Source organism: Lathamus discolor, chromosome 1 (genome assembly GCF_037157495.1).
Source record: "Lathamus discolor isolate bLatDis1 chromosome 1, bLatDis1.hap1, whole genome shotgun sequence".
NCBI classification, from domain to species: Eukaryota; Metazoa; Chordata; class Aves; order Psittaciformes; family Psittacidae; genus Lathamus; species Lathamus discolor.
This window is the reverse complement of record NC_088884.1, coordinates 6,628,023-6,650,597: the sequence shown is the minus strand read 5'-3', so window position 1 is coordinate 6,650,597 and position 22,575 is coordinate 6,628,023. Positions and strand designations below refer to the sequence as shown.

General features: G+C 53.6%; 2 protein-coding genes and 1 long non-coding RNA gene across 4 annotated transcripts in view; 1 reads left to right on the top strand and 2 right to left on the bottom strand.

The window, feature by feature from the left end:
- UBE2H (ubiquitin conjugating enzyme E2 H) overlaps positions 1 to 7,972 on the bottom strand; it is a 54,564-nt gene extending 46,592 nt beyond the window's left edge. The window contains exon 1 of the mRNA XM_065677475.1: positions 7,607 to 7,972. Within this exon, the coding sequence (XP_065533547.1) occupies positions 7,607 to 7,659 (53 nt within the window). The 5' untranslated portion in view covers positions 7,660 to 7,972. The remainder of the gene's footprint in view (positions 1 to 7,606) is intronic.
- On the top strand, positions 6,541 to 6,926 carry LOC136013546 (uncharacterized). The gene is made up of 2 exons (XR_010612284.1): positions 6,541 to 6,669; positions 6,742 to 6,926. It is a non-coding gene; the product is annotated as an uncharacterized LOC136013546 (long non-coding RNA).
- A 2,211-nt stretch (positions 7,973 to 10,183) lies between the features above and the next one.
- On the bottom strand, positions 10,184 to 22,565 carry ZC3HC1 (zinc finger C3HC-type containing 1). 2 transcript variants are annotated; one of them, XM_065677135.1, is made up of 10 exons: positions 22,142 to 22,565; positions 20,604 to 20,714; positions 20,133 to 20,284; positions 17,949 to 18,032; positions 17,314 to 17,441; positions 15,879 to 16,036; positions 13,982 to 14,198; positions 12,906 to 13,115; positions 12,010 to 12,219; positions 10,184 to 10,639 (listed from the first exon to the last, which is right to left on the bottom strand). In XM_065677135.1, exons 1-10 carry the CDS (start codon positions 22,261 to 22,263, stop codon positions 10,571 to 10,573), a joined length of 1,461 nt encoding a protein of 486 aa, XP_065533207.1. In that variant the 5' UTR covers positions 22,264 to 22,565; the 3' UTR covers positions 10,184 to 10,570. The 2 variants fall into 2 exon arrangements, with proteins under 2 accessions (XP_065533207.1, XP_065533274.1); XM_065677202.1 differs by lacking the exon at positions 22,142 to 22,565 and adding an exon at positions 21,597 to 21,781.
- Between the last annotated feature and the right edge of the window lie 10 nt (positions 22,566 to 22,575).

The window sequence follows — 22,575 nt, the reverse complement described above, 5'->3', positions numbered from 1 at the left end:
GATTTGCACATCTATAATTCACATGCACAGTCCCCCATCACTGCTCTCGCAGGAGAAAAGAGCTCAAGGCCAGGTAAAAAACCCTCTGGAATTTGGGAATAATGCAAAATGTATCTAACAATCAACTGTCAGCTTTTAACCTCAACCTTTCACAGGGGATGACAAATGCCTCCAGGGTTAAGCTCCCCTAAAGGGCAGCAACTGTCAAACGCAGCCTTTTCTTAATGAAAATATGAACACAAATGGGAAACGTTCATTTTTAAGGGAGCAGCCACCCCCCAGATTAAAGGCAGCTACAGGAAGACAGTGCACAATGCTACAGAATAATCCACCCAACCACTCTATTGGTATAATCTCCAAGAAAATACATGCTGCTGCTTTCTTCTAGCGTTTAATCCCAGGAAAGCGTGCACCAGGGAAATGCAATCATTGCTGGAAAGCTTGGGAATGCTCAAAAATGGTTATCCCTTCCTGCCACTGAGTCACTGCTATCTGGAAGTCTGCTCCACCTCCCATGCTTTCCTGTCCACGACTCACGCAGAATACACAGGCACGCTCCACAATTCCCAGGTTAAAAGTGATTGGAGCCGACAGACCACCACGACCTCCGTTTAAAACCAATACCCACAGATCCAGCCCTCTACCTGGTTTGAAGCACCTAATGCCAAGAAAATGGACTGTGAGTGATTTGGCTTCTCTTGGAAGGCTGAATCAATTTGCTCCAGGGAATAAGGCCAATGATTTAAGACTAAAGGACAGCACTTGGAAGCTGCAGTGGTTACAAAAAATAGAGTATCTCATTCCTGAAGCCAGGAGTGAATCCAGACCTGGTACCAGCCCCAGTGTGCAGAGAATCATTAATGGTTACACAAAGCCAAGCTGTGAAATCACCTTTTCCCAAGAGACTAAATCCACCTTTAATCTCAGACAGATGATTATCAGAGAGGAACTGGAAAAAGATGGAGACTGAAGATGAGGAAGGAGAGTGCTCATAAGGGAAAGGAGAGGGAAGAGGCTGGCAAAGACTAAGCAGAGAATTGCCTTAGCAATGAGGAAATGAGTCCCTGTACTTCCCTGCAACAGCTCAGCAGTATTCCAAGTATATCAGCCTCAACGAAGAGACAATTCTGAACATTCCAAGAAGGTGGAAAAAAGGAATGAAGAATTAGTGTGGGGGGCAAGTGAGAACCACATGGCTCTGCCAGGAATAAAACTGACTCAGACCATTTCCCTGGGATGCAGCAGAAGATCCATCACACGGGGTGTTTGCTAACAGTGAGGGCTGCAAGCTGCCAGCTAGGATGCATGACCCAGGAGAAACTAGAGATGGCCAAGAGATGATCCCTCAGTCACACGAGCTCTATTTCGGTGAAGAAAAACAAAGAGTGACTCTTTATGTTCATTATTCCAGGAATACATGGACAAAATCCACAGGGAAATGGAGGGAAAGGAGGGAAACTGAATGTACACCGTAAGACACACAATGAAACACTCAACTCCTATATGAACACCCATATACAAAATTCCATTCAATATTAAGAATATATTGTTATAACCTCTCTTTTTTGGTGCCAGAATGATGACCAGAATGGCAGGAGAGCAGAGCAGGAAGTTCAGACACGTCTCCCTCAGCACCACAACCCCTCTAATTTAAGCAGACAGTAAACCAGACAGCTATTTGGCTGGGAACCCATTCCGTACAGGAGCTGTCACTTTAACTGTGGCAATTCCCTGCCTTAACAACAACCTGTTATGTGTTTATTATGACTCTGAATAAATCAGGGCTTAAGAAGGGCACCGCGTACCAACAGGTGCTGAGAACACGAAGTTATACTACAACCAGGAATGGCTCTGTGCTGGGAAGGTTTCAGATGCACCTTTCCCTTCCTGACAGCCCAATTCCTACTGCTTTTCCTTGCTTGAGGAAAATAACTGGGGATAAAAGTCTATCAGGACTCTTAATTCAAGCTTTTGCTTCCAACAGGATGGAGAAGGGCAGAGGGCTCCAACAACAGGAGGGAAAAGAAGGGAAAGCCTGTGCGGCAAGTTGTTCTTTGGGAGGGGAGGAGGTCTGCCCAGGGCCACCAATGCCCTCAGGTATCTCCCAGCAAATCTGGAGCCTCCAAAGAGTGAGCTGCCATCACCTCCTCCCAGTGTGACCCAGCGGTGAGGTGTGAACTCCTCATGCACCCAGGCCTCTGAAGGAGGCACTCAGCATCTCACAGGATTTACTCCTCTGGCTTACAGGTTATATCTCCTCAACCTGCTCCAGGTACTACAGGTAGGCACAAGGTAAAGCAATAATTAAGCGTGTATTTGAAGGAGCAACTGATGCTCTTCTAAAAACAAAGACAGAAAACACTCTGAAAGAACACACCTCTTGTCTGCCGTGAGCTCGGGAGAGGAAGGAAGCAGCACAACACAGGGCAGCTGCCGCTTGCCACTTGGGTACCACAAAGCAAGCATCCAGCAACCTCAAGGCTTTGCTTCCAAGCTTTACATCAGATTCTTTATAAGAATAAAAGCACATAATTTGAATGCCAGTGCACAGAACCAGGACAAAACATGAGCTGTACCTCCATGAAGCTTAAATGGTCTATTTCTCTGGCAAATGAGACAATGCAGAGCCTCATCAGGGGGCATCTCCTGCTTAATCCTACCCATGAAGACTTGAAGAGGGTTTGTGAGACTCGCAGCCAGGCTCAAAGGGAACGTTATTGGTTGGTGCTGCTGCTGAGAAATGTTGAACACGTGGGAGTGCACTCACAGAGCTTGCTGGGATTGTAAGATATCGTGATGACACTCAAAAACAATCACCTACTACAAATCCAAGCCTGCCTGGATCACAGCAGAGCTTCAGCACACAAGACAGAAGAAATATCACCAGACACAGCAGCAGGAAGGAGAGCAGGGACACCATTTTACTAGGCAAGCCACTTGTTCTCCCTCAAACTGATACTACAAAAGGAGCCTCCACAATTTGTATAATCAGCAGTTTAGTCATTTATGCCATTTGAGTCTTAAGAACTGGATACCATAAGGATAATCCTAACTGATGACTGTGCTGTATTATTCAGAATACCCAAATCACTGCTCTGAATGTGGGGAATAAGATGGAGAAATAGTTAAAATTACCCAAATGCAGAGCGACACAAAGGCTTTATTTTGCTTACTTTAAATAGGGGCCGGGATGTCAAGCTACAACAGGCTTTCTGCTCCAAGCTGCACCAGATTCATATTCTACAGTTTCATCTCAATGACCAGAGCAATTATATGATTAAGCAGGTGCACTGTGCTTTCAGGTCTGCTCCACAAGCCCCAGCTTCAATAGCCTCCACCATCAAACTGACAAGGCAACAATGGAAGAGTGAACTTACAGTTCCAGCCAAGAACCCGTCCTTATGGAAGGAGGGGGGGGAGAAAATAATCCAGCTTCCAGCAAAGATGCCACATTCAGCTCTAAAAGCAGCAGGATGACACCCTTGGAAGTTGCAATTTAGGCAACAAACATGATTTATCTCAGTTTTAGCTCCAGTTGGTTTGGTTTGGGCAGACTAGGTTTCAAGTTCTCCTCATGGCAGGTACCACTGGATGTTCTGAGCTGTGTTTAACTGGGTTTTATTTATAAGCCACAACCTGTGCCAGCATTCCTGGCTGCTTTGGGGGCAGGAGGGGGGGGTTCTCCCCAGCTCTGCAATGGGGCTGCTGCCACGTCTTTGTGTGTTTTGAAGTACCACCACACCATTACCCTCATCCCTGGAGACCTCATTAAAACACAGCCCCAGAAGCAGGGCAGAGAGAAGCGTAACGTGACATTGGAAAACGTACATTCTGACTTGGAAAAGTTTCCAGAAATGGCTGTCCTTCAGGAAGAAGCTCACAAAAAACAACAACAAACCACCACCAAAACCCTACCAAAACAAGACATTCCAGCGCACATGCTCTTCCCCTGGGGACAGGCCAAAGAGAACAAAGCCACGTGACAGCCCTATTGCTCAACGCCACTCTTGGAAGGTGTTCAAGTCGGATGATAAGTGCGGTGTAAGCCTCCACTGAAGAGAAAAAGGAATTTAGCCCAAATGTAAACTGTGTCCTACCCTTTGCCTCAGCTGATCCCGGTGGAGCAAACACCAGGGAGTTTTGCAATTACAAAACGCTCCACAGGTAAACTAAGGAGCTTTGTACCTTTATTCTCCTTGACTCAGGACGAGCCTAAAATTAGAATTAGCTCCATGTATTACATTCCCTGGTAGCTCTGAGGCGCGTTAGCAACACTCAGCTCTGGTAAACTGGTCAGAACAGGGAGATTCAAATGAAGCTGGGCGCTATTTATAATTCCCTTCATGCACAAAACAGGGTGACACTTCCCTTTTCCAGCTACCATGCTTAAAAATAGAGCCCAGGGGACTACAACCAAGCCAGGAGCTTGTAATCCACCGAAGGAGGAAAATACATCAGCAAAGAATAAACTCCCCACCGAGGGGAGGCTCTGGGGAGCTCACCCTGTTCTGTCCGTGTTGCTCCACAGTGCAGAACAATGAGCCCCAGGTTGGAACCGCAGCAGGCAAACAGCCCTGTGGGCACTGGGGGTGTCGGGGTGCATCCCCCCCCCACCATGCGATACACACACTGGCTGGGGCACCCCATCAGCTGCCGGCTCGCTCCGCCCCGGCCCCGGTTTCCGGGTAGTAACAGAGCAGCCAATCCGCAGAGTTGTGAGCTCTGCCCGAGGCCTCCTGCCTGCAAACACAGCTCCAAGGCCGAAACTGGGGGGGGACCAGGGAGTGGATCCCCTGCTTCGGCACCCCGCAGCTTCCCTCTCTACCTGAGTCTTGAGCATAAGCGCTTCCCAGCAGGTTCATAGGATATCCCTGTGCTTCCAAGCGACTGTGTCTAGAGGTGTTTTAGAGGGGGTATGAAGCTTCCTGCACAGCCTTGCTTGCAGGTAGGGTGCAGGCAGTGCCCCCCTATCTGTGAGTACACAGGGGCTGCAGCCCCCTAAGAGGAGAGGGAAGCAGCGTGGCTCCCACTGCAGGCCCTTCCTCAGCCTTTGCACAGCTTTGTGAGCATGATCAGGAGAGAAACAATGAGTGAGTCAGAGTTTCAGCACAGAATCGTCCAGGCGATTATTAAACATCAGTTCAACACATTAACACACACACACACACAGAGCTCTGCCCTCCCTCCAGCCCCAGAGAGAGCTGAGCAACCTCTCCCCTTCCCTGCTCACAAAGAGGCATCCACAAAAGGACAGAGACGTGGAAGGATTCAAAATAAGAATAATAAAAAGAGCCCACTTGGCTCCTAAACCTGTCAGAGCAGAAGGCAGCAGCGTTACTCACTCTGGCCATCACCCCCTCCCTGCTCAAAAAGGTAGCTCCTGGCAGGCCGTAAATCCATGCCATTATTCTCCATTGGAGACATGAGAAGGGGCTGAAGAGGGAAACTGGAATGAAAATGGCAGCAAAATGAGGGAAAAGAGATAAAAAGGAAACCCCTCCACAACAAAACCCCAGGGAGGAGCAGCTTTCAAGTACATTCCTTCAGATGAGCCCCCTCTCCTTTGGTCAGCACTGAGGCCCTGCTCGCTCGCACATCTCAAGCCAGATCCCGATTTCAGATGAGCTTCCAGAGAGGCAGATTCCCTCGGGAAGCGTCTCCGGGAGCTTAGGCCTAGCCTGGGCAGGCGAGGCAAGGGAGGCAGACAAACAAAAAAGGCTGGGGAGGGAGGAGGAGCGGTGAGGAGTCATCTGACACATCCAACTTCCTAAGTTTGTTGTCCGCAGGAGACCGACAGCTCTAACCCTCACCCCTCACAACACCGGGAAAGCTAAGCCTACAAGAGCAAGGGAAAAGGCTTGGAAAAGCTGGAGGTTTCTTTTGTCAAGGAGGGAAGGAAAGAGCAGAGTGGAAATGAGCCAGCGTGGGGAGGAATACCAGGGATTTGGGGCTTTCTACCTACCACCACCCAGCCCAGCTGCTGCTAGAGATCCAAAACGAAGCCACTTCAGGAAAACCTGCTCTTTGTCTCCTAAAATACTGCAGATTCCAGCTCCAAACCAAACAAAAAGGGGGAAAAGACATAAATAAAGAGAAGGGGGAGGGGAAAGGAGAGCAGCACTGTATCAGGTTGGGCCTCAGCCCCTCTCTAACCCAAACCTCTTCCCATGCTATCCCTAAGACTGGGTTTATTCTACTCCCCTCCCCAAAGAGCTGAATTCCCAACCCTTCTCCCGGTGCAGTGCAGCATCGATCGCGATCGGCGTTCGGCAGACTGTGACATGTGTGTAACTTTAAACCTCTGGATAAAAATAGCTCCCGATTGAAGCACGAGCAGGAATCATTTCCTATTTGCTTCAAAACAAGGCAAAAAAAAAAAAAAAACCAACCCACCCGTGTACCAAGCAGCAGCTTCGGAGAGAGAAAAAGGCTGAGGCTGAACGTCAAACAGAAGTTTCCCTTCGATAAGCAACAAACAGGAGCTGTGTTGCTCCTCCCACCCACTTCCAAAATAACCCCAAATCCAAGTAAGTTTGTTTATCTCGCTCTGGAAACTAAATCAAACCCGGTTCTGGACCCCTCGACACCACCAAGACCCAAGTCCTGCTCACGGAGGATCAAGCACATCCAGACAACACAGCTGGGAAACGGTTTTGGGCGACACTTTGGGTATTACTACCCCCCCCCAACCCCCCCCCTTCCTTTTGGCACCTTGTAAACAAAAAAAACTATTAATAATAGAATCCCAGCACCAAATTCCCAATGATATTTTGCAACGCCACCCACACTCCGGGCATGAGAGAAAGAGGATTCGCCACCCTGGGAAGGACCAGGAATCAAAATAAGGAGGAATATAAACAGATTATCATGGAAGAAGTGGAAGGGGAGGGGGGAAATAGAAATAATAAAGCTTAATCAAACCTGAAGCGTTACGTAAACGGGACCTCTTATGAGATGAGGGGGTTTGGGCACTGCTGCCCTTCAGCCATCCCCCTGTCACCCAGCCAGGGGTCTGCTATAAGCCAGCCCCCCCCCAAAACTAAAGCCCTTAAGGCAGCACCCGAAGCTTCGTGAAGCAGAGGCTGGAATGGGGGAGTCAATAATCATCACAAACACCACAAAAGCCTTTCTTTGGGCTGTGGCTGCTGGAGCTGCTCTCCCCTTCTTCGTCCTCCCCCGGTGGCTGGGCCATAGGCCAGGGCAGGCAGGGGGATGCAGGGCAGCCAGGCTGAAGGGTGGGGGACCCTCACCAAAGGGGGGGTTCCTGCAAGAACACCCCTACAGCACCCCGGGGGGTGCCTGTCAAGCCACAGAGGGAGATAAGCCCCCCAGTAATACGGTAAAGGGGGATTAGGCCTCTCGCCGGTAACGGGGGGCCCTGACCCTAAGGCGGGGGGCAAATCCAATCCCAGCTCCGAGGAGAGGCCTAGGCCTGGCCTCGGAAAGGGGCGCTGCCGCCGCTTGGGGCTTGGGGGGAGCCACACCGGAGGGTGTCCCTGGTGCCCCCGGTGCAGGCCCGGCCGAGGAGCCCGGGTTCACCCCCCGGGGCTCCCGGTGGAGGGGGGGGAGACCGGGGCGGGGGGGGAGGGGTGATCGGTAAGGATACAGCTTGACCACGTCGGTGTCCATTCGCCTCTTGCCCGGGCTGGGGGAGGACATGGTGGCCGCGGCCGCCCCCGGTGCTCCGGGCGGGCTGTCAGCGCCGCCGCCGCCGCCGCCCGGGGACGCCCAGCAGAGCAGAGCTGGGGAGGGGGGGGCGCCGGGCTCCGAGCCGCTGGGACCCCCCCGCCGGTGTCGCCGCTGTTGGTGTCGCTGTAGCTTGTCCTTGCCCTCCTCCTCCTCCTCGTCGTGGCCGTACGTCCCGCCGCGGTGCCACCGGCGCCGCCGCCCGGTTCCCCCCCCCCCAACCCCGGCCGCCTCGCGCTCCCTCAACCACTCCGGTCGCCTCTACCGGAGCCTCTCTCTGGACCCTTGACGTCACCCGCAGTGACCTCACCACCTCGCATTGTCGCCATTGGTTGCGCCGGCAACTCCGCCCATCCCGCGGCACGCTGGGAGTTGTAGTGCGGTAGGGAAGTTGCGGGGGGGGTGGGGGGGTGTGGGGTGTGCTGATGGAAGGGTCTCAGGTTCGAGACCCGGCCGGGGCAGTAGAGATGGGGCCACCCCTAAGGTGAGGTGATGATGAGGGGTGATGCCAATGCCACAGCGGGAAAAACACCATTAAATCCCAACATCCTCCCTGGATCACACACCGGGAATGTGGCAGGTGACCAGGCCTCACAGCACGAGTCATCACCCCGGCTTTCCGGTGTGGCACCAGCAAAGCATGTCCTGGTGCCTCAGTTTCCCCAAGTGGACGGAGCAGGGGAGGTCCCCACCAGCACCCCGGAGGTGACAGTGGGGCGCGTGATGGTGCTAATGGGTGTCTCTCAAGCCTCCGCGCCCCGGGGTGGATGTCCTGCATTCCTGACCGCAGCATCACCCTATGAGTTATCCCAACACTTCCTCCATGTGTGGGGAGGTGACACAGCCAAAGAACCCCCAAATGCCCAAGGAAAGAGACAACCTCACCACCACCCCCCCCCCCCCCCCCCATACACACACTTGTGGGGTGATTTCCTCTAATGCCCCAACATACCTCTCAAGCCCAGAGCCCAAAGCTGGGGCAGGAGGTAACGCACCCCAGGTGAGCTACAGCGGAGGGAAGCAAAGCAACTGGAAAAGTTGGGATAGAGGGTCCCCCACTCCCCAGCCTTAATGCTCCCTGACTGATTCCAAGTAACTGGGAGAAAAGGAGTGAGAAAATTGGGACTTTCTCTTAATTTCTTTAAATTCTTGTATTTCACCTGTGTGGTAACATGGTTTTTGCACCCAGACCCCTTGCACAGGGGTGAGGAGAGGATTTTGGGACCTCTGAGTCCTCCTAGGTCTGAAAATCAGGGCACATGGCCGGGGGGTGGGTGGTGGTGGCGGCTGGTGTTGTCCACTGCAGCATGGGGACATCATCCTTCCTGGTGTGGATGCACCCTATGGATTGTGGGGTGGTTCCCTAACCATGGTGGGGAGGGGAAGACAAAGTGGAGATGATGCTGGAGGAATGCAGAAGTTATGGGGAAACAGGAAAACGTGGAGAGCAAGGGGAGCCATAGGGAATTATAGGCAAACACTGGAAATGGAGAAGCTATGGGGAACCAGAGGAGTTCTGGGGAGCTACAGGGACCCTGATAACAAGCCCTGGAGAGCTATAAGGAGTGGTGGAAGCCTACTGGGGATAAGGGGAACCAGAGGAAACTATGGGGAACTTGTTTGGGACAGGGACAGCTGTGGGTTCAGGCAGCGGGGCAAGGGGCTCCTCCATTCTGCATCCTCACCCCTCCAGGGCTGGGGGTACCAGGGTGTTTGTGGGGGGGATGACACCCCATCTCCATCCCAGCTCCCATAGGGGTGAAGCAGTCACAGGGTGGCCAGAAAGTGCCCAGAAGGGGACAGGTTAAGATCAGATGGAGAAAAAAGCCCAAAGTTGGAGCAGGGAAACTGAGGCAGGGAAGGCTCTTTCTCCAAAGGGTGGCTGTGGCAGACCTGGGATGAGGAGGTCCAACTGTTCCTGAGTTGCCTGTGGGGTCTCAGCCCTCTCCAAACCCCTTCCCCACCATCCCAGAGGATGGAGATGAAAGATCAGGGTCTCCCTTTCCAGCTTCTCCTTCCCATTCCACAGAGACCTACTCCTCCCTAGCATCCAGACATGTAGTCCCAAGCCATGTGAAGCTCTAATCCACTTCTTCCCAGATTTTGGTTGGATCTCAGCCTCCCCCACACACGACCCTGGGTGATTTACTATGAGGGTGCTGAGGCACTGGCACAGGGTGCCCAGAGAAGCTGTGGCTGCCCCATCCCTGGCAGTGTTCAAGGCCAGGTTGGACACAGGGGCTTGAAGCAAGCTCCTCTAGTGGAAGGTGTCCCTGCCCGTGGCAGGGGATTGGAACTGGATGAGCTTTAAGGTCCTTTCCAACCCAAACCATTCTATGATTCTATACATCAGGTATGGGAGACAGCAAAAGCACGAGTGGAAAACAGGAAAATGAGGCAATTAAACACTGATCCCACAAAGATGAGTATCCTGAGGGACACAGGAGCCACATTCTGGGCCCAGAGCTCATCCCACCCCAGGAAGAAGCACCAAGAATAAAGAAAAAACAAAACTGAAATGTTTATTCCCACCTGGCACCACCTCCCTGTGCTGCTGGTGGCAGGTCACAGCTGGACAGGACCATCACCCTCAGGAGGTGACATATCCGCTTGTTCACCCCATGTGGCCACAGCACATCCTGGCTCTGGCTGGGACTATGGAAGCCCTCAGAGCCCAGGGCTCCAGCAGCAGTCTGTGAAGGCAGGGGGCTTCCCAGGCAGGCAGGGAGGAGGGGGCCCAGCAGCTGCTGTGGGCTGCATCTGGTGTGGAGGCTCCTCAGCATGCCCTTCCCCAGGACACGGAGCTGCCATGAGAGCAGCTTGAAGCAGATCTCTGCCTGTCCGATGTGATGCTCCATGCCAGTTCCCAAAGGCAGAGGCCTGTTCAGGAGGAATTCATGCTCTCCCACTGCCGGAAAATGCGGAATACCTTGGAGGACTTCTCCAAGAGGCTCTGGGAGAGAGAGGAGCAAAGTGACAAGCAGAGGTTAAGGCACCACAACAGGAGCTGCAACTGCACCTGACCTGTCTACAGAGTACATGAGGAGAAACTCACGTAGCAAAAAAAAAAAAAACAAACCAAAAAACCAACCAAAACAAACAATCTGAAATATCCTAATTGCTGGCAAAACATCTATTTGCTCCTCTTCTTCATTAGCCCTATTTATCACAACCAGAGGGGAGAAGAGCAAGGAGACTACAAGCAAGAAGAGAGCCCAAGTGTGATGAGGAATGGCTGAGGGACCTGGGGGGTTCAGTCTGGAGAAGAGAAGGCTCAGGGGTACCTGATCGCTCCCTACAAGTGCCTGACAGGAGGATGGAGCCAGGAGGGGCTGGGCTCTGCTCCCAAGGAACAAGGGATGGGACAAGAGGAACCAGCCTCAAGCTGCACCAGGGCAGGTTTAGATGGAGTTGAGGAACAATTCCTGCCCCAGAGGGTGCTCAGGCATTGGAACAGGCTGCCCAGGGCAGGGCTGCAGTCACAGTCCCTGCAAGGGCTCACACACCATGGGGACGAGGCCTCAGTGCCATGGGGCAGTGGTGGCCTTGGCAGTGCTGGGAATGGTTGGACTGGATGAGCTTAAAGGACTTTTCCAACCTGGTTGATTCTACGATACCAAGAAGCAGATGGGATTCAAACCATGCCCTGCTCCTGGTGGGTCTCACACCTCTGACTTGTATCTGGTGCTACAGGACCTGCTGGTGCTTTCTCAGTGCATTGCACAGCCACAAGGGGCCACAACTCACACAAAGTCCTCAAGACAAATGCTGAAAACAGGACTGCTTCACTGGTCCCTCCAGCTCAACCCCAAGCAAAGGAGGAGGAATCCAAATGGATAATAGAGCTTAGCGGGTCCAGGGAGGCAGCAGCAGGTACTGGCTGCTCCACAGGCACTTGAGGACAGGGGCCCTGGCCTCAGCTCTGCTCCCCTGGCTCAGCAAACCCACCATGCAGCAGCCTGGGGCTGCAGTCACAGTGTGTGCAGAGAGGGTCAAGAGCTCTCGATGGGGACATGAAATGAAACTGAATCTTAGGCAGCGCTGATCTGCTGGGGAAAGGCTGTTATCTGTGGCAGACCTTGAGCAGACCTGAGCACAACATCGTTGGAACAGATGAAACCTGGTTGAGAGGCCATCAGCACAGCCAAAGGGGAAGTTGGGGCTCTGCAGAAACAAGCCTGCTCCTGGACACCCAACTAGGTTTGCAATGAGCCCAAAGCAAGCCCATCTACCCTAAATTCACCCCATAAGCTTTCAGCACTAGGCAAGGCTGGGGCAATGTTCTAAGTGCTTGGGTATGGGGCTGGGGTCCCTCATGCTCACCACAGGCTCTGTCTCAGGCACTCTGTCACACTTCCTGGTTGCAAGGAGCATGTTCAGAACCACTCGCCAGCCTGGCTCTGCCTTTATAGGCTCCTTCTCCATGGGGGTTGTGGTATCCTCCAGGACTTCCCCTCTATCCACTGCGTTCACCCAGGGACACCAGTCACGATGCTGAGAGCTGGGGTCAAAGAAGCTCCTCAAAGACAAGTCCTAGGTAGGGGAGGAAGAGAAAATGGATGAAGACTGAGACAGAATGGTTTAAAACAGACTCCAGTGACATGATAAAACCCTCCCTGTGCCTAAACATCAGCCTGGTTCCTGTATCATAGAATCATAGAATGGTTTGGATTGGAAAGGACCTCAGGATCATCCAGTTCCAACCGCCTGCCATGGGCAGGGACACCTTTTACTAGAGCAGGTTGCTCCAAGCCCCTGTGTCCAACCTGGCCTTGAACACTGCCAGGGATGGGGCAGCCACAGCTTCTCTGGGCACCCTGTGCCAGCACCTCAGCACCCTCATAGGGAAGAGCTTCTGCCCTATCTCCAACCTGAACTTCCCCTGTTTCAGTTTGAACCCATCACCCCTTGTCCTGTCGCTACAGTCCCTGATGAAGAGTCCCTCCCCAGCATCCTTGTAACCCCCTTCAGATACTGGAAGCTGCTCTGAGCTCTCCATGCAGCTTCTCTTCTCCAGGCTCAACAGCCCCAGTGTTCTCAGCCTGTCTCCATACAGGAGGTGCTCCAGCCCCTGACCGTCCTCATGGCCTCCTCTGGATCTGCTCCAACAGTCCCATGTCCTTCTGATGCTGAAGACACCAAAACTGTATGAAGAGCACCCTGCCCAGATCCCTCTCCTCCCCACCAGACTCTCCCTGCCCCTGCCCCAGGTCACTCACTGAGCTGCTGGAAGAGCAGAGCCGTGTCCTCTTAGCTTTACGGAGGGGACTGGATGGCACCTCCATGCTCTCCCCCTGCCCCATGCTGCGGGTGATGGGGCGGCTTCTTGGGGTGGGACTGGGCACCTCCAACTCACTTCGGTCCGTGGGGATGGGAGAGTCCCAGCCCCGTGGTGGACGAGAGACTGCTGGGGATGGGCTCTTCTCATGCTGCCAGTGGGGAAAGAACAGGGAATTAACAGAGCTCCTCTGGTCACCAGCATGTCCTCTGCTTGAAAGGGACAGAGGGGCCCTGCCCAGTACAAACAAGAGATCAAAGCCTTCTCAGACATTCTAGTAGGAGTCATCCCACCTTCTCTTAATACCACGGGCATTCGGATTTGTCTAGATGGAAACAGAATCATAGAATGGTTTGGGTTGGAAGGGACCTTAAAGCTCATCCAGTTCCAACCCCCTGCCACAGGCAGGGACACCTTCCACTAGAGCAGCTTGCTCCAAGCCCCTGTGTCCAACCTGGTCTTGAGCACTGCCAGGGATGGGGCAGCCACAGCTTCTCTGGGCACCCTGTGCCAGCACCTCAGCACCCTCACAGGGAAGAGCTTCTGCCTTATCTCCAACCTGAGCTTCCTCCATTTCAGTTTGAACCCATCACCCCTTGTCCTATCACTACAGTCCCTGATGAAGAGTCGCTCTCCAGCATCCCTGTAACCCCCTTCAGATACTGGAAGCTGCTCCGAGGTCCCCATACAGCTTCTTTTCTCCAGGCCCAACAGTCCCAGTGTTCTCAGCCATATATGGGTGATATGGATATACCCCTGAGTCAGAGCACCTCAAGCTGAACAAGCCCCAGGATGCCGGCTGGAATGGTCCTTTTTGTGCCCTCCTACAGGAGGGCTGATGGAGAGGAGGACAGAAAGCAAAGGCAGCAACAACCCATTTCTGTTGTATGATGGCTACAGCTAGAGACACAGGACTAAAATAAGCCTCTTTCAAGGCAAAAGGCACCCAAACTACATCAGCCTTGCCTCCTGTGTGCCCCTGTACCACCCAGATACCCTGAGCTCCCTGGGCTATACCTGCTCGGAGCCTGGCGGGAGCATGTCCTGGCTCCGTGTGAGCATCCTGCGTGGAGATGTGGGCAGGAGCGGGAAGCGCTCAGCGGCTGTGCTGCTGGGGCTGCAGGAGTCCAGCTCCAGCCCCGCAGACTCCAGCTGGTGAAAGCTCCACAGTCCCACCTTCCTCATGCAGCGGGAGCAGGAGATCACCGAGAGGTGCACTGAGCCAGAGCCAGCACTGCAGGGACAGAGCCAAGGCAGGAGACAATGTCAGGGATGAACCTGGGCCCACAACCACAGCTTTCACAACAGATGCAGGTATTTGGCAGAACACAGGGATGGTTTCAGTTGCCGGCACATTTCAAGGCATCAGCGCCCTGGGTTGAGGCACACTCAGCTGTTTGTGCTAAGAAGCAAAAAACCCCATTAAACTGCATCCATAACATTGATTTAAACCAGCTTGGTTACACTTTGGCTTGCCATGAAGCAGGAGCACACCCAGGTATGGCACATCAGCCATGTCCCCATCCTCACTGGCCCAGTCACAGTGGTAGCTTTGCTCTTCCTCAACACTAAGTCCTTTCCCAGCCTGCACCGTAAGAGATCTCTTCACCTTCAACAAGCTGCCTCAGGCCCAAACACTGTGGCTGTTCTGCTCACAGCTTTGGGAAGCTGCAAACCTTCAGGTCACAAACCTTCCCTCCCTTCCTGCAGGCCTGATGAGCAATGAAAGTGTTACTGAGGATGGTATCACAGTGACTAACTTCAACATCTACACGAGCAACACAGGAGCAACCAGCAGCTTGGTTGTTTCAGGCTTTTTGCTGTCTCAGAGAGACATCCATTTCAGGTTAGGGAGCTTTGCACTGCGGTTCCTGGAAGTCCATCAGTTTCTAACAGCTGGAGACAGTAAAACACTGAAATAGAATCATAGAATGGTTTGGGTTGGAAGAGACCTTAAAGCCCATCCAGTTCCAACCCCTGCCACAGGCAGGGACACCTTCCACTAGAGCAGCTTGCTCCAAGCCCCTGTGTCCAACCTGGCCTTGAACACTGCCAGGGATGGGGCAGCCACAGCTTCTCTGGGCACCCTGTGCCAGCACCTCAGCACCCTCACAGGGAAGAGCTTCTGCCTTATCTCCAACCTGAACTTCCCCTGTTTCACTTTGAACCACAGAATCACAGAATCACAGAATCCCAAGGGTTGGAAGGGACCTAAAAAGATCATCTAGTCCAACCCCCCTGCAAGAGCAGGGTAACCTACAGTACATCACACAGGAACTTGTCCAGGCGGGCCTTGAATATCTCCAGTGTAGGAGACTCCACAACCCCCCTGGGCAACCTGTTCCAGTGCTCTGGCACTCTTACAGTAAAGAAGTTCTTCCTGATGTTAACATGGAACTTCCTATGTTCCAGTTTACACCCATTGCCCCTTGTCCTATCACTGGATATCACTGAAAAAAGCCTAGCTCCATCATCCTGACACCTACCCTTTACATATTTGTAAACATTGATGAGATCACCCCTTGTCCTACCACTACAGTCCCTGATGAAGAGCCCCTCTCCACAGCATCCTTGTAGCCCCCTTCAGACACTGGAAGCTGCTCTGAGGTATTCACACAGCTTCCCTTCTCCAGGCCTAACAGCCCCAATATTCTCAGCCTGTCTCCATATGGGAGCTGCTCCAGCCCCTGATCATCCTCATGGCCTCCTCTGGACTTGCTCCAACAGCTCCATGTCCTTCTTATGCTGAGGACACCAGAACTGCACAAAGTGCTGCAAGTGGGGTCTCACAGAGCAGAGCAGCGAGGCATATAGGGGATACTGAACATTTCACAGGATGAACAGCCACATCCTTCCAGCCTCTCACAGGTTTCCCCAGCCTCCACTTGAGCACCAGTCCTACAGCACCACTCACCTGCAAGTCCAGCCACACAGAGCCAGGATGCAGGCAGGAACCTGCACTTGCAGGGTTTCTGAGGCAAACTTCACTGGTGGTTTCTCTCCCTCTGTTTTGTGCTCCAGTTCCTCCCCGATCAGCTGGAGGAGCAGGCTGATCCTCTCCTCTGTCAGGGACTGTGGGGCAGAGAAAGGGGGCAGAGCTGAGGCAGCCTGATGAAATCTGCTGCTTCTACTCACAAATCATGTCCTACATGGAGGAGAATCCCTTTTTCTCTCCCTAAAAGGGCTGGTGAGCCAGCACTTTACTCTGGTTAATAGGCAAAACAGTGTGATGGCTTCCTCTTGCCTTGTGTCCATCTGACTCTCCCCATTGTGTGGCCCTGTTCAAGCACAAGCCTCAACACTCCTCACCCATTGCTCCTATCCCAGGCAGGCAGCAGGGGCTGTGTGTGCTTTTCCTCAGGCAAACCATGAGCACTTCTGGGGCCACTCCTGAGACAGAGCAAGAAAAGAGAGTCCCCAAAGGCTCAGTCAGGCTCCAGACTTGCTGCTGGGGAGTTAGATGTGAAGATGAGATACATCCCTTGGCTTTACGCAGTCTCTCCTCAGAGGGCTCTGATAGGTTTCATAGCTCAGCCAGCCCATAAAACATCCTGAATGGATGAAGAGTTCCCCAGTTCCCACATGGCTTCTTGCTGCTGAGAGCCATCTGCTTCCCAGCAAGCAAGTGCCCAAGAAGCCAGACTTGGCTGGAGTAGAGCAGGGCCTGGCCAGGTCCCTATGAGGAGGCAATCCCACACCTGCTCCTAGCTGTAGCTACACTCCAGCTTTGTGTGTCAGAGCTCCTGCTCTTCCCTCCTCCCTGCTGAGCCCCCCTGTACCACACTCCCTGGACTCCTTCATCTTCATGGGCTTCTCCCTGTACCTCTGCTCCAGGGCAGCCTCTGGCACCCCAAACTCCTGATCCCACCTAATACAATGACTGTCTCCAGTCTTGTGGGATCCCAGTTAAAGGGCTGCCACAGATCATGGAGTGCTTGGATACAACAAACAGGAATGAAGGCTGCCAGGGAGAGCTCCTTAAGGAGCCTGTGGGGCCCCAAACCACTTTTGCCAGGCACCAAAGAGCACCACACACACTGAGAAAGGTGCAGAATGGGAACCTGACACTACAGCCCACCTCCCATTGTGGTGATGTGAGCCCGTTGTGCCTGCACTGGTCACAGAGAAGGAGCTTTTCTCCAAGCACCCTTTTCCATGCTTCCAGAGATACCAGGTGAAACCACCATGGCGGGAATACACAAGGAGAAAGCCATGGTGACGGCAGACTACTCACAAGTCTCCAGTTTTCATCTCTCCACTGTTTCAGTCTGGGTTTGCACAGCACAGGGGTGCCTAGCACCCTCACTGCGGACCTGAATGCACCCAGAGCAGGGTAATTGGGAACTCACCATGTTCTTCATGTCTTCTGGTCTGAGGGAGGGCAGCTGCAGCTCCAGCTGACACAGGCTCTGGAAGCGCTCCAGGAAGTCCTGGAGAAGGGCTCTGGGCTCGTCCATCAGCAACATGGCAAAGCGGTCTGGTGACAGCAAATGTGGAAAGCCTGAGCTGTGCCATCAGCATTCCCACCACCTCCTGATCCCACAGGACAAGAAAGATGAGCCCAGGTCTCCCCATAGCAGCCTTTCGGCTTTTAAAAGAGAAGCTAAGCCCTTTCCCTTTGCAACCACCCTTGCAGTATAGTTCTGAAGATGAGCTCTATGACTCTCTGAGCACCCTGTGTCATGCAGACCCCCCTGTACCCTCCCAGTTACAACCTCAAAAGCATTTTAACTGCCCTAGAGGCACACAAAGGTTAAGAGAGGATGGGTATAGCCCAGCCATGGCCCAGTTTGCTGAGGCTGCTCAAAGACACTGCTTTGCCATTGTATGTTTTATTGTCCCCATAAGGAAAAAGGGGACTGTGACGACACTGCTTTGGCAGCCTGAAAAGTAATCATAATTCTTACAAAGGACAACAAGAGCAGTGACAGAAAGGGAGGAAAAAGCAGGGAATAATGGTGGACATGGGCTCTGAGACACCAACCCGGGCACGGACTGTCTGGCCAGAAGCAGAACTTCTCATGAGCAGTGCACAAGGCCTTCTTCAGCTCCACGCAGCGCTCCTTATCTGCAAGGCAAAGCTCATGTCTACTCCCCTGCAGAGCCACCCCCTCAGGGAATGGTTGGGAAAACCAAACCAGGAGAGGAAGGCACCAGGCTCCAAAGGCTTCCCTGCTCCTCCTGGGTGATGGATACGACCTGAGGCTGCAGGTTGCAGAGCCTGAAGTTCTCTTCAGACTCATCTCCCTCCCACCAAAAGGAGCTGTTCCACTTCCAGCCTCCCTGTAGGCAACCACAGAACAGTGGTTCCTGTGGCAGTAAAGTCAAGCTGGCTCAAGGGGTTACCTCCTCCACAACAGGCATCACCAGAGCAATTCCACCTCCCTGGAGCCAAAATCCCTTCCCATTCCCAGGCACAGCAGCCATGGAGCAGGAGAGCTGGCCACATTGCACAGCAGTGCAGTGGAAGCAGCTCAAACCATAGGCACAGAGAACAGCTGCTTTAGCCAGTTTTACCCCTTAGGTCTGCTACCAGTCCTTAGCTAATTCTCCTGACCCCTTCATTCTTGCTGTAGGAGCCAAATCACATCCATGTCTGGAAATCAAGCTTCCCCCCAAAATATTTCATATTTAAACTTACTCACACCTTTCTGAACCAAATAATTAATTTTTAATGTATTTTCAAGCCCTTCAACCTCTGATTATTGTTTTCTTAAACCAGTGTGATCACCAACAGAATCATCAGGCCAAGGTTTACTGTGAAAAGATAGTCTGAACAAACACAGGTCAATCTGCAGAGTGAGCCAAAACGAAGTGCTTGTGCAGCTCCCATTACACATGGCCCAGGCTGCATTTGTTAAACAGCAGGGATCTGCTCTCTGCTACCTCCCAGATAACAAGAGCTGGGACTTGTCGTCTAGGAAGATGGGAAGTGGAGGTGACTTTTACTCACAGAGGGACAATAGATATCTTTCTGCAGAGGGCAGAGGCAGGTAAAGGAAAGTGAAGCTCTGGGCATATGATAAACCACAGGCTTTATTATCACTACCCTGTGGCTTAGGAGCATGCCATGGAGGCTGGAGTTCCAGGTGCTCTCCCGGCCCCATGCTGTCCAACATAGGAGACACAGGAGCTCTCACTGCTCATTACCTGTACCTTATAGTATCAGGACAGGCTAGTGCCCTGCAGACACAGGAAGGAAACTGGTGCTGGGATTGGGCAGGGAGCTCATTGAGGGCAACACAAAGGGGAGGTTTACTACTGGTAGTGCAAGTAGATCATAGAACGGTTTGGATTGGAAAGGACCTTAAACTCATCTAGTTCCAACCTCCTGCCAAGGGCAGGGACACCTTCCACTAGAGCAGCTTGCTCCAAGCCCCATCCAACCTGGCCTTGAAACACTGTTTAACATTTGGTCAGCCAGCTGGACTAGATAATCACAGCAGATCCTTCCCAACTGGAGCTATTCTGTCCTAAGTCATCTCTGACAACAGAGGCAGAAAGTTTTACCACGTCCTCACAAACTAAAGGGAATTTATTCAACTCATGCTTTATTTTGAGAAACAAGCACCCAGCACGTCCCATGACAAGAAAAGAAAGACACTACAAGGGAGACATTGAGGTGCTAGGGCAGGGCCAGAGAAAGGCAACGGAGCTGGTGCAGGGCCTGGAGCACAAGTGTGATGGGGAACGGCTGAGGGACCTGGGGGGTTCAGATGGAGAAGAGAAGGCTCAGGGGGGACCTGATCGCTCCCTGCAACTGCCTGACAGGAGGATGGAGCCAGGAGGGGCTGGGCTCTGCTCTCAAGGAACAAGGGATGGGACAAGAGGAACCAGCCTCAAGCTGCACCAGGGCAGGTTTAGATGGAGCTGAGGAACAATTCCTGCCCCAAAGGGTGCTCAGGCATTGGAACAGGCTGCCCAGGGCAGGGCTGCAGGCACCGTCCCTGCAAGTGGTCACACACCGTGGAGACGAGGCCTCAGTGCCATGGGGCAGTGGTGGCCTCGGCAGTGCTGGGAATGGTTGGACTGGATGAGTTTAAAGGGTTTTTCCAGCCTGCCTGATTCTATGACAAGACTCCAGAAGTCATTTATGCACATGATGATGCACATACACCTCCAAACCCCACAGCCCAACCCCATATGCACCAGGCACCAGCATACATACACTTGTTGAAGTCAAATGCAAGCTGCAGGCTCATGCAGAGGAAGGCCTGGCAGCTGGAGCACTTCAGCATGTCACATTCCACGTTGACCCAGCCATACCTGGCACAAACCAGGGGAGACAGCTCGTGAGGCTTGCCTGCCCACTTCAATGGGTGCTCACGTTAAGGATAAAACCCAGTAAGTGGATTGACCAGGCAGAACTTTGGCCAGGGTTTATTTGGGCAAAGAAAAGCTTCCAAGAAGATGAAATCTGCAGAGAAACCACAGGAAAGGTGGCAGCAAAGCAGCGCCCCATCCCTGGTAGTGTTCAAGACCAGGCTGGACAGGGTTTGGAGAAACCTGCTCTAGTGGAAGGTGTCCCTGCTCATCACAGGGGGGTTGGAACTGGATGAGCTTTAAGGCCCCTTCCAACTCAAACCATTCTATGAAGCAGGGTGGGGATGGCTAGAAGCTCAGTGTCAGAAAGGATATGGTGAATGTTTCCACTCTGCTGAAGTAGGCTTCCTTGCTGGCAGACTCCAAGGAGAGAGCATCCTTTTCAGAAGATCCATTAGCTGATTCTGACCAGTTGGACATGTCTTTCCTAAAAGGAACAGCAAAGTCAGCAAGTGAAGCATCTGCACTGTCCTGGGAAGACTCCATTCATAGGAAATGCACAAACCACTTCCTAACCTCTCATGCTCCAAAACCCTTTCTCCAGAGCTCCTAAGCCCCAGCTTTCAACTATTTTAATCCCAGTCTGGTTTGTGTGGGAAGGGTCCTTAAAGCTCATCCAGTTCCAACTGCTGCCACGGGCAGGGACACCTTCCACTAGAGCAGCTTGCTCCAAGCCCCTGTGTCCAACCTGGCCTTGAACACTGCCAGGGATGGGGCAGCCACAGCTTCTCTGGGCACCCTGTGCCAGCGCCTCAGCACCCTCACAGGGAAGAGCTTCTACCTAAGAGCTCATCTCAGTCTCCCCTCGGGCAGGTTAAAGCCATTCCCCTTGGCATGTCCCTACAGGCCCTTGTCCAAAGCCCCTCTCCAGGTTTCCTGGAGCCCCTTTAGGCACTGGAGCTGCTCTGAGGTCTCCCTGCAATAATAAATCCATTTTAAAAGCAGTGCAGCAAGCAAAGGTGTGAATTAAACATTCCACAATGATCAACAGCAGCAGATAGGGATTTGATGTGACAAGCAGACGACAAGAACTTCTGAGCCTGGCAAAGCCAGACTGACAACTGCAGCTTGTCTCTGACATTGTGGCTGCTCCCAACACCAGCATCCATGGCTGGAACACCATCCCTGTGGCAAGCACTGCCCTTTCGCCTCTCTTTAACACTCCTCCATGGACCAAAATCCAAGCATGGTTGGTTCAAGAATGAACAGTGCCTCTGACAGCAGCCACAGCTGCTTGGCTTTAGTGAGATACCCCCGAAGCTCTGCCACCCATTGCCCATCAGTGCCTTCCAGACTCCCCAGTGCCCACCTCTGTGCCACGCCGGGGTGCAGCCACACGCTCTTTGGGTCAGCGCCCGCACACTCACGCCGTTCAGCTCCCTCAGGGATATTCGTACTCTACCGGTCATTTACAGCCCCTGTCCTCCCAGTGCTGCCTCCTACTGCCCACTGCTGCCTCCCAGTGTCACAGCACCTTTATTCGCACTCCTGCCTCCCCACACATCTTACCCCCCCCCCCCCCCCCGGTATCCCCAGTGCCTCCCACTTCCCCGTATCGCCTCCCAGCGCCCCGCACTTTCCAGCTTCCTCCTCCCGGCGCTTCCCAGTCCCTCCCACCCGCCTTTTCTCTCATTTCCTGCCCCATAACACCTCCCACTGGTCACCAGCGCTCTCCATCACCCCCCAGTGACTCCAGCCCCATCCCAGGAACCTTCAGCATCTCCCATCGCATCCCCCCCATAACCCCGAGTGCTCCTGCCCGCCCCCCCCCCCCCCCCCACCTCCGCCGGTGTCATCCGGCCGGGCCGCCCCCCCCCCAGCCCCGGTACCACCCAGCCCCGCCGCTCCCCTCACCCTTCGGGGCCGGCGCCCTCCGCAGCAATCCCCCCGCCGATGAGGTCGCGGATCTGCTGCGGGGTGACGGCGGGCGGCCTGCCCCGGGCCCCCGCCGCCGCCTCGGAGCTGGGCGCCGCCATCTTGGTCCCTCAGCACCTCACGGCCCGGGGATGGGGGACAGGAAACGCGGCCTCACAGCAGCGTTCCGGCGCGGCTGCGGGGCTCGCCATGTCCGCACACGGCTCCCGCACGGCCCCCTCGTCCGCACGGAGGGTTAACGGAGCGCTGCCGCCTCCGCCGCGGGGCCCCGCGTCCCGCCGCAGCCGCTGCACCCCGTTTCCAAGCTCCCACTTTCGCCGCTCTGTTGCTCCAGCCTGCCCCCGCGGCGGCTCGATCGATCAGCTCAGCACTCACAACAACTGCGTTCTCGCCTGGATTTCCCCCGCTTGCCA

Bases quoted from the DNA above. Each gene is read 5' to 3' on its own strand.
- ZC3HC1 (XM_065677135.1), bottom strand. From the start codon at position 22,263: ATGGCGGCGCCCAGCTCCGAGGCGGCGGCGGGGGCCCGGGGCAGGCCG. The intron at 18,033-20,132 runs GTATGTATGCTG...TTTGCCTTGCAG, and splicing joins TGCATTTGACTTCAACAAGT to ATAAGGAGCGCTGCGTGGAG. The intron at 13,116-13,981 runs GTATAGCCCAGG...CCCCACTGGCAG, and splicing joins TCCCGCCAGGCTCCGAGCAG to CATGAGAAGAGCCCATCCCC.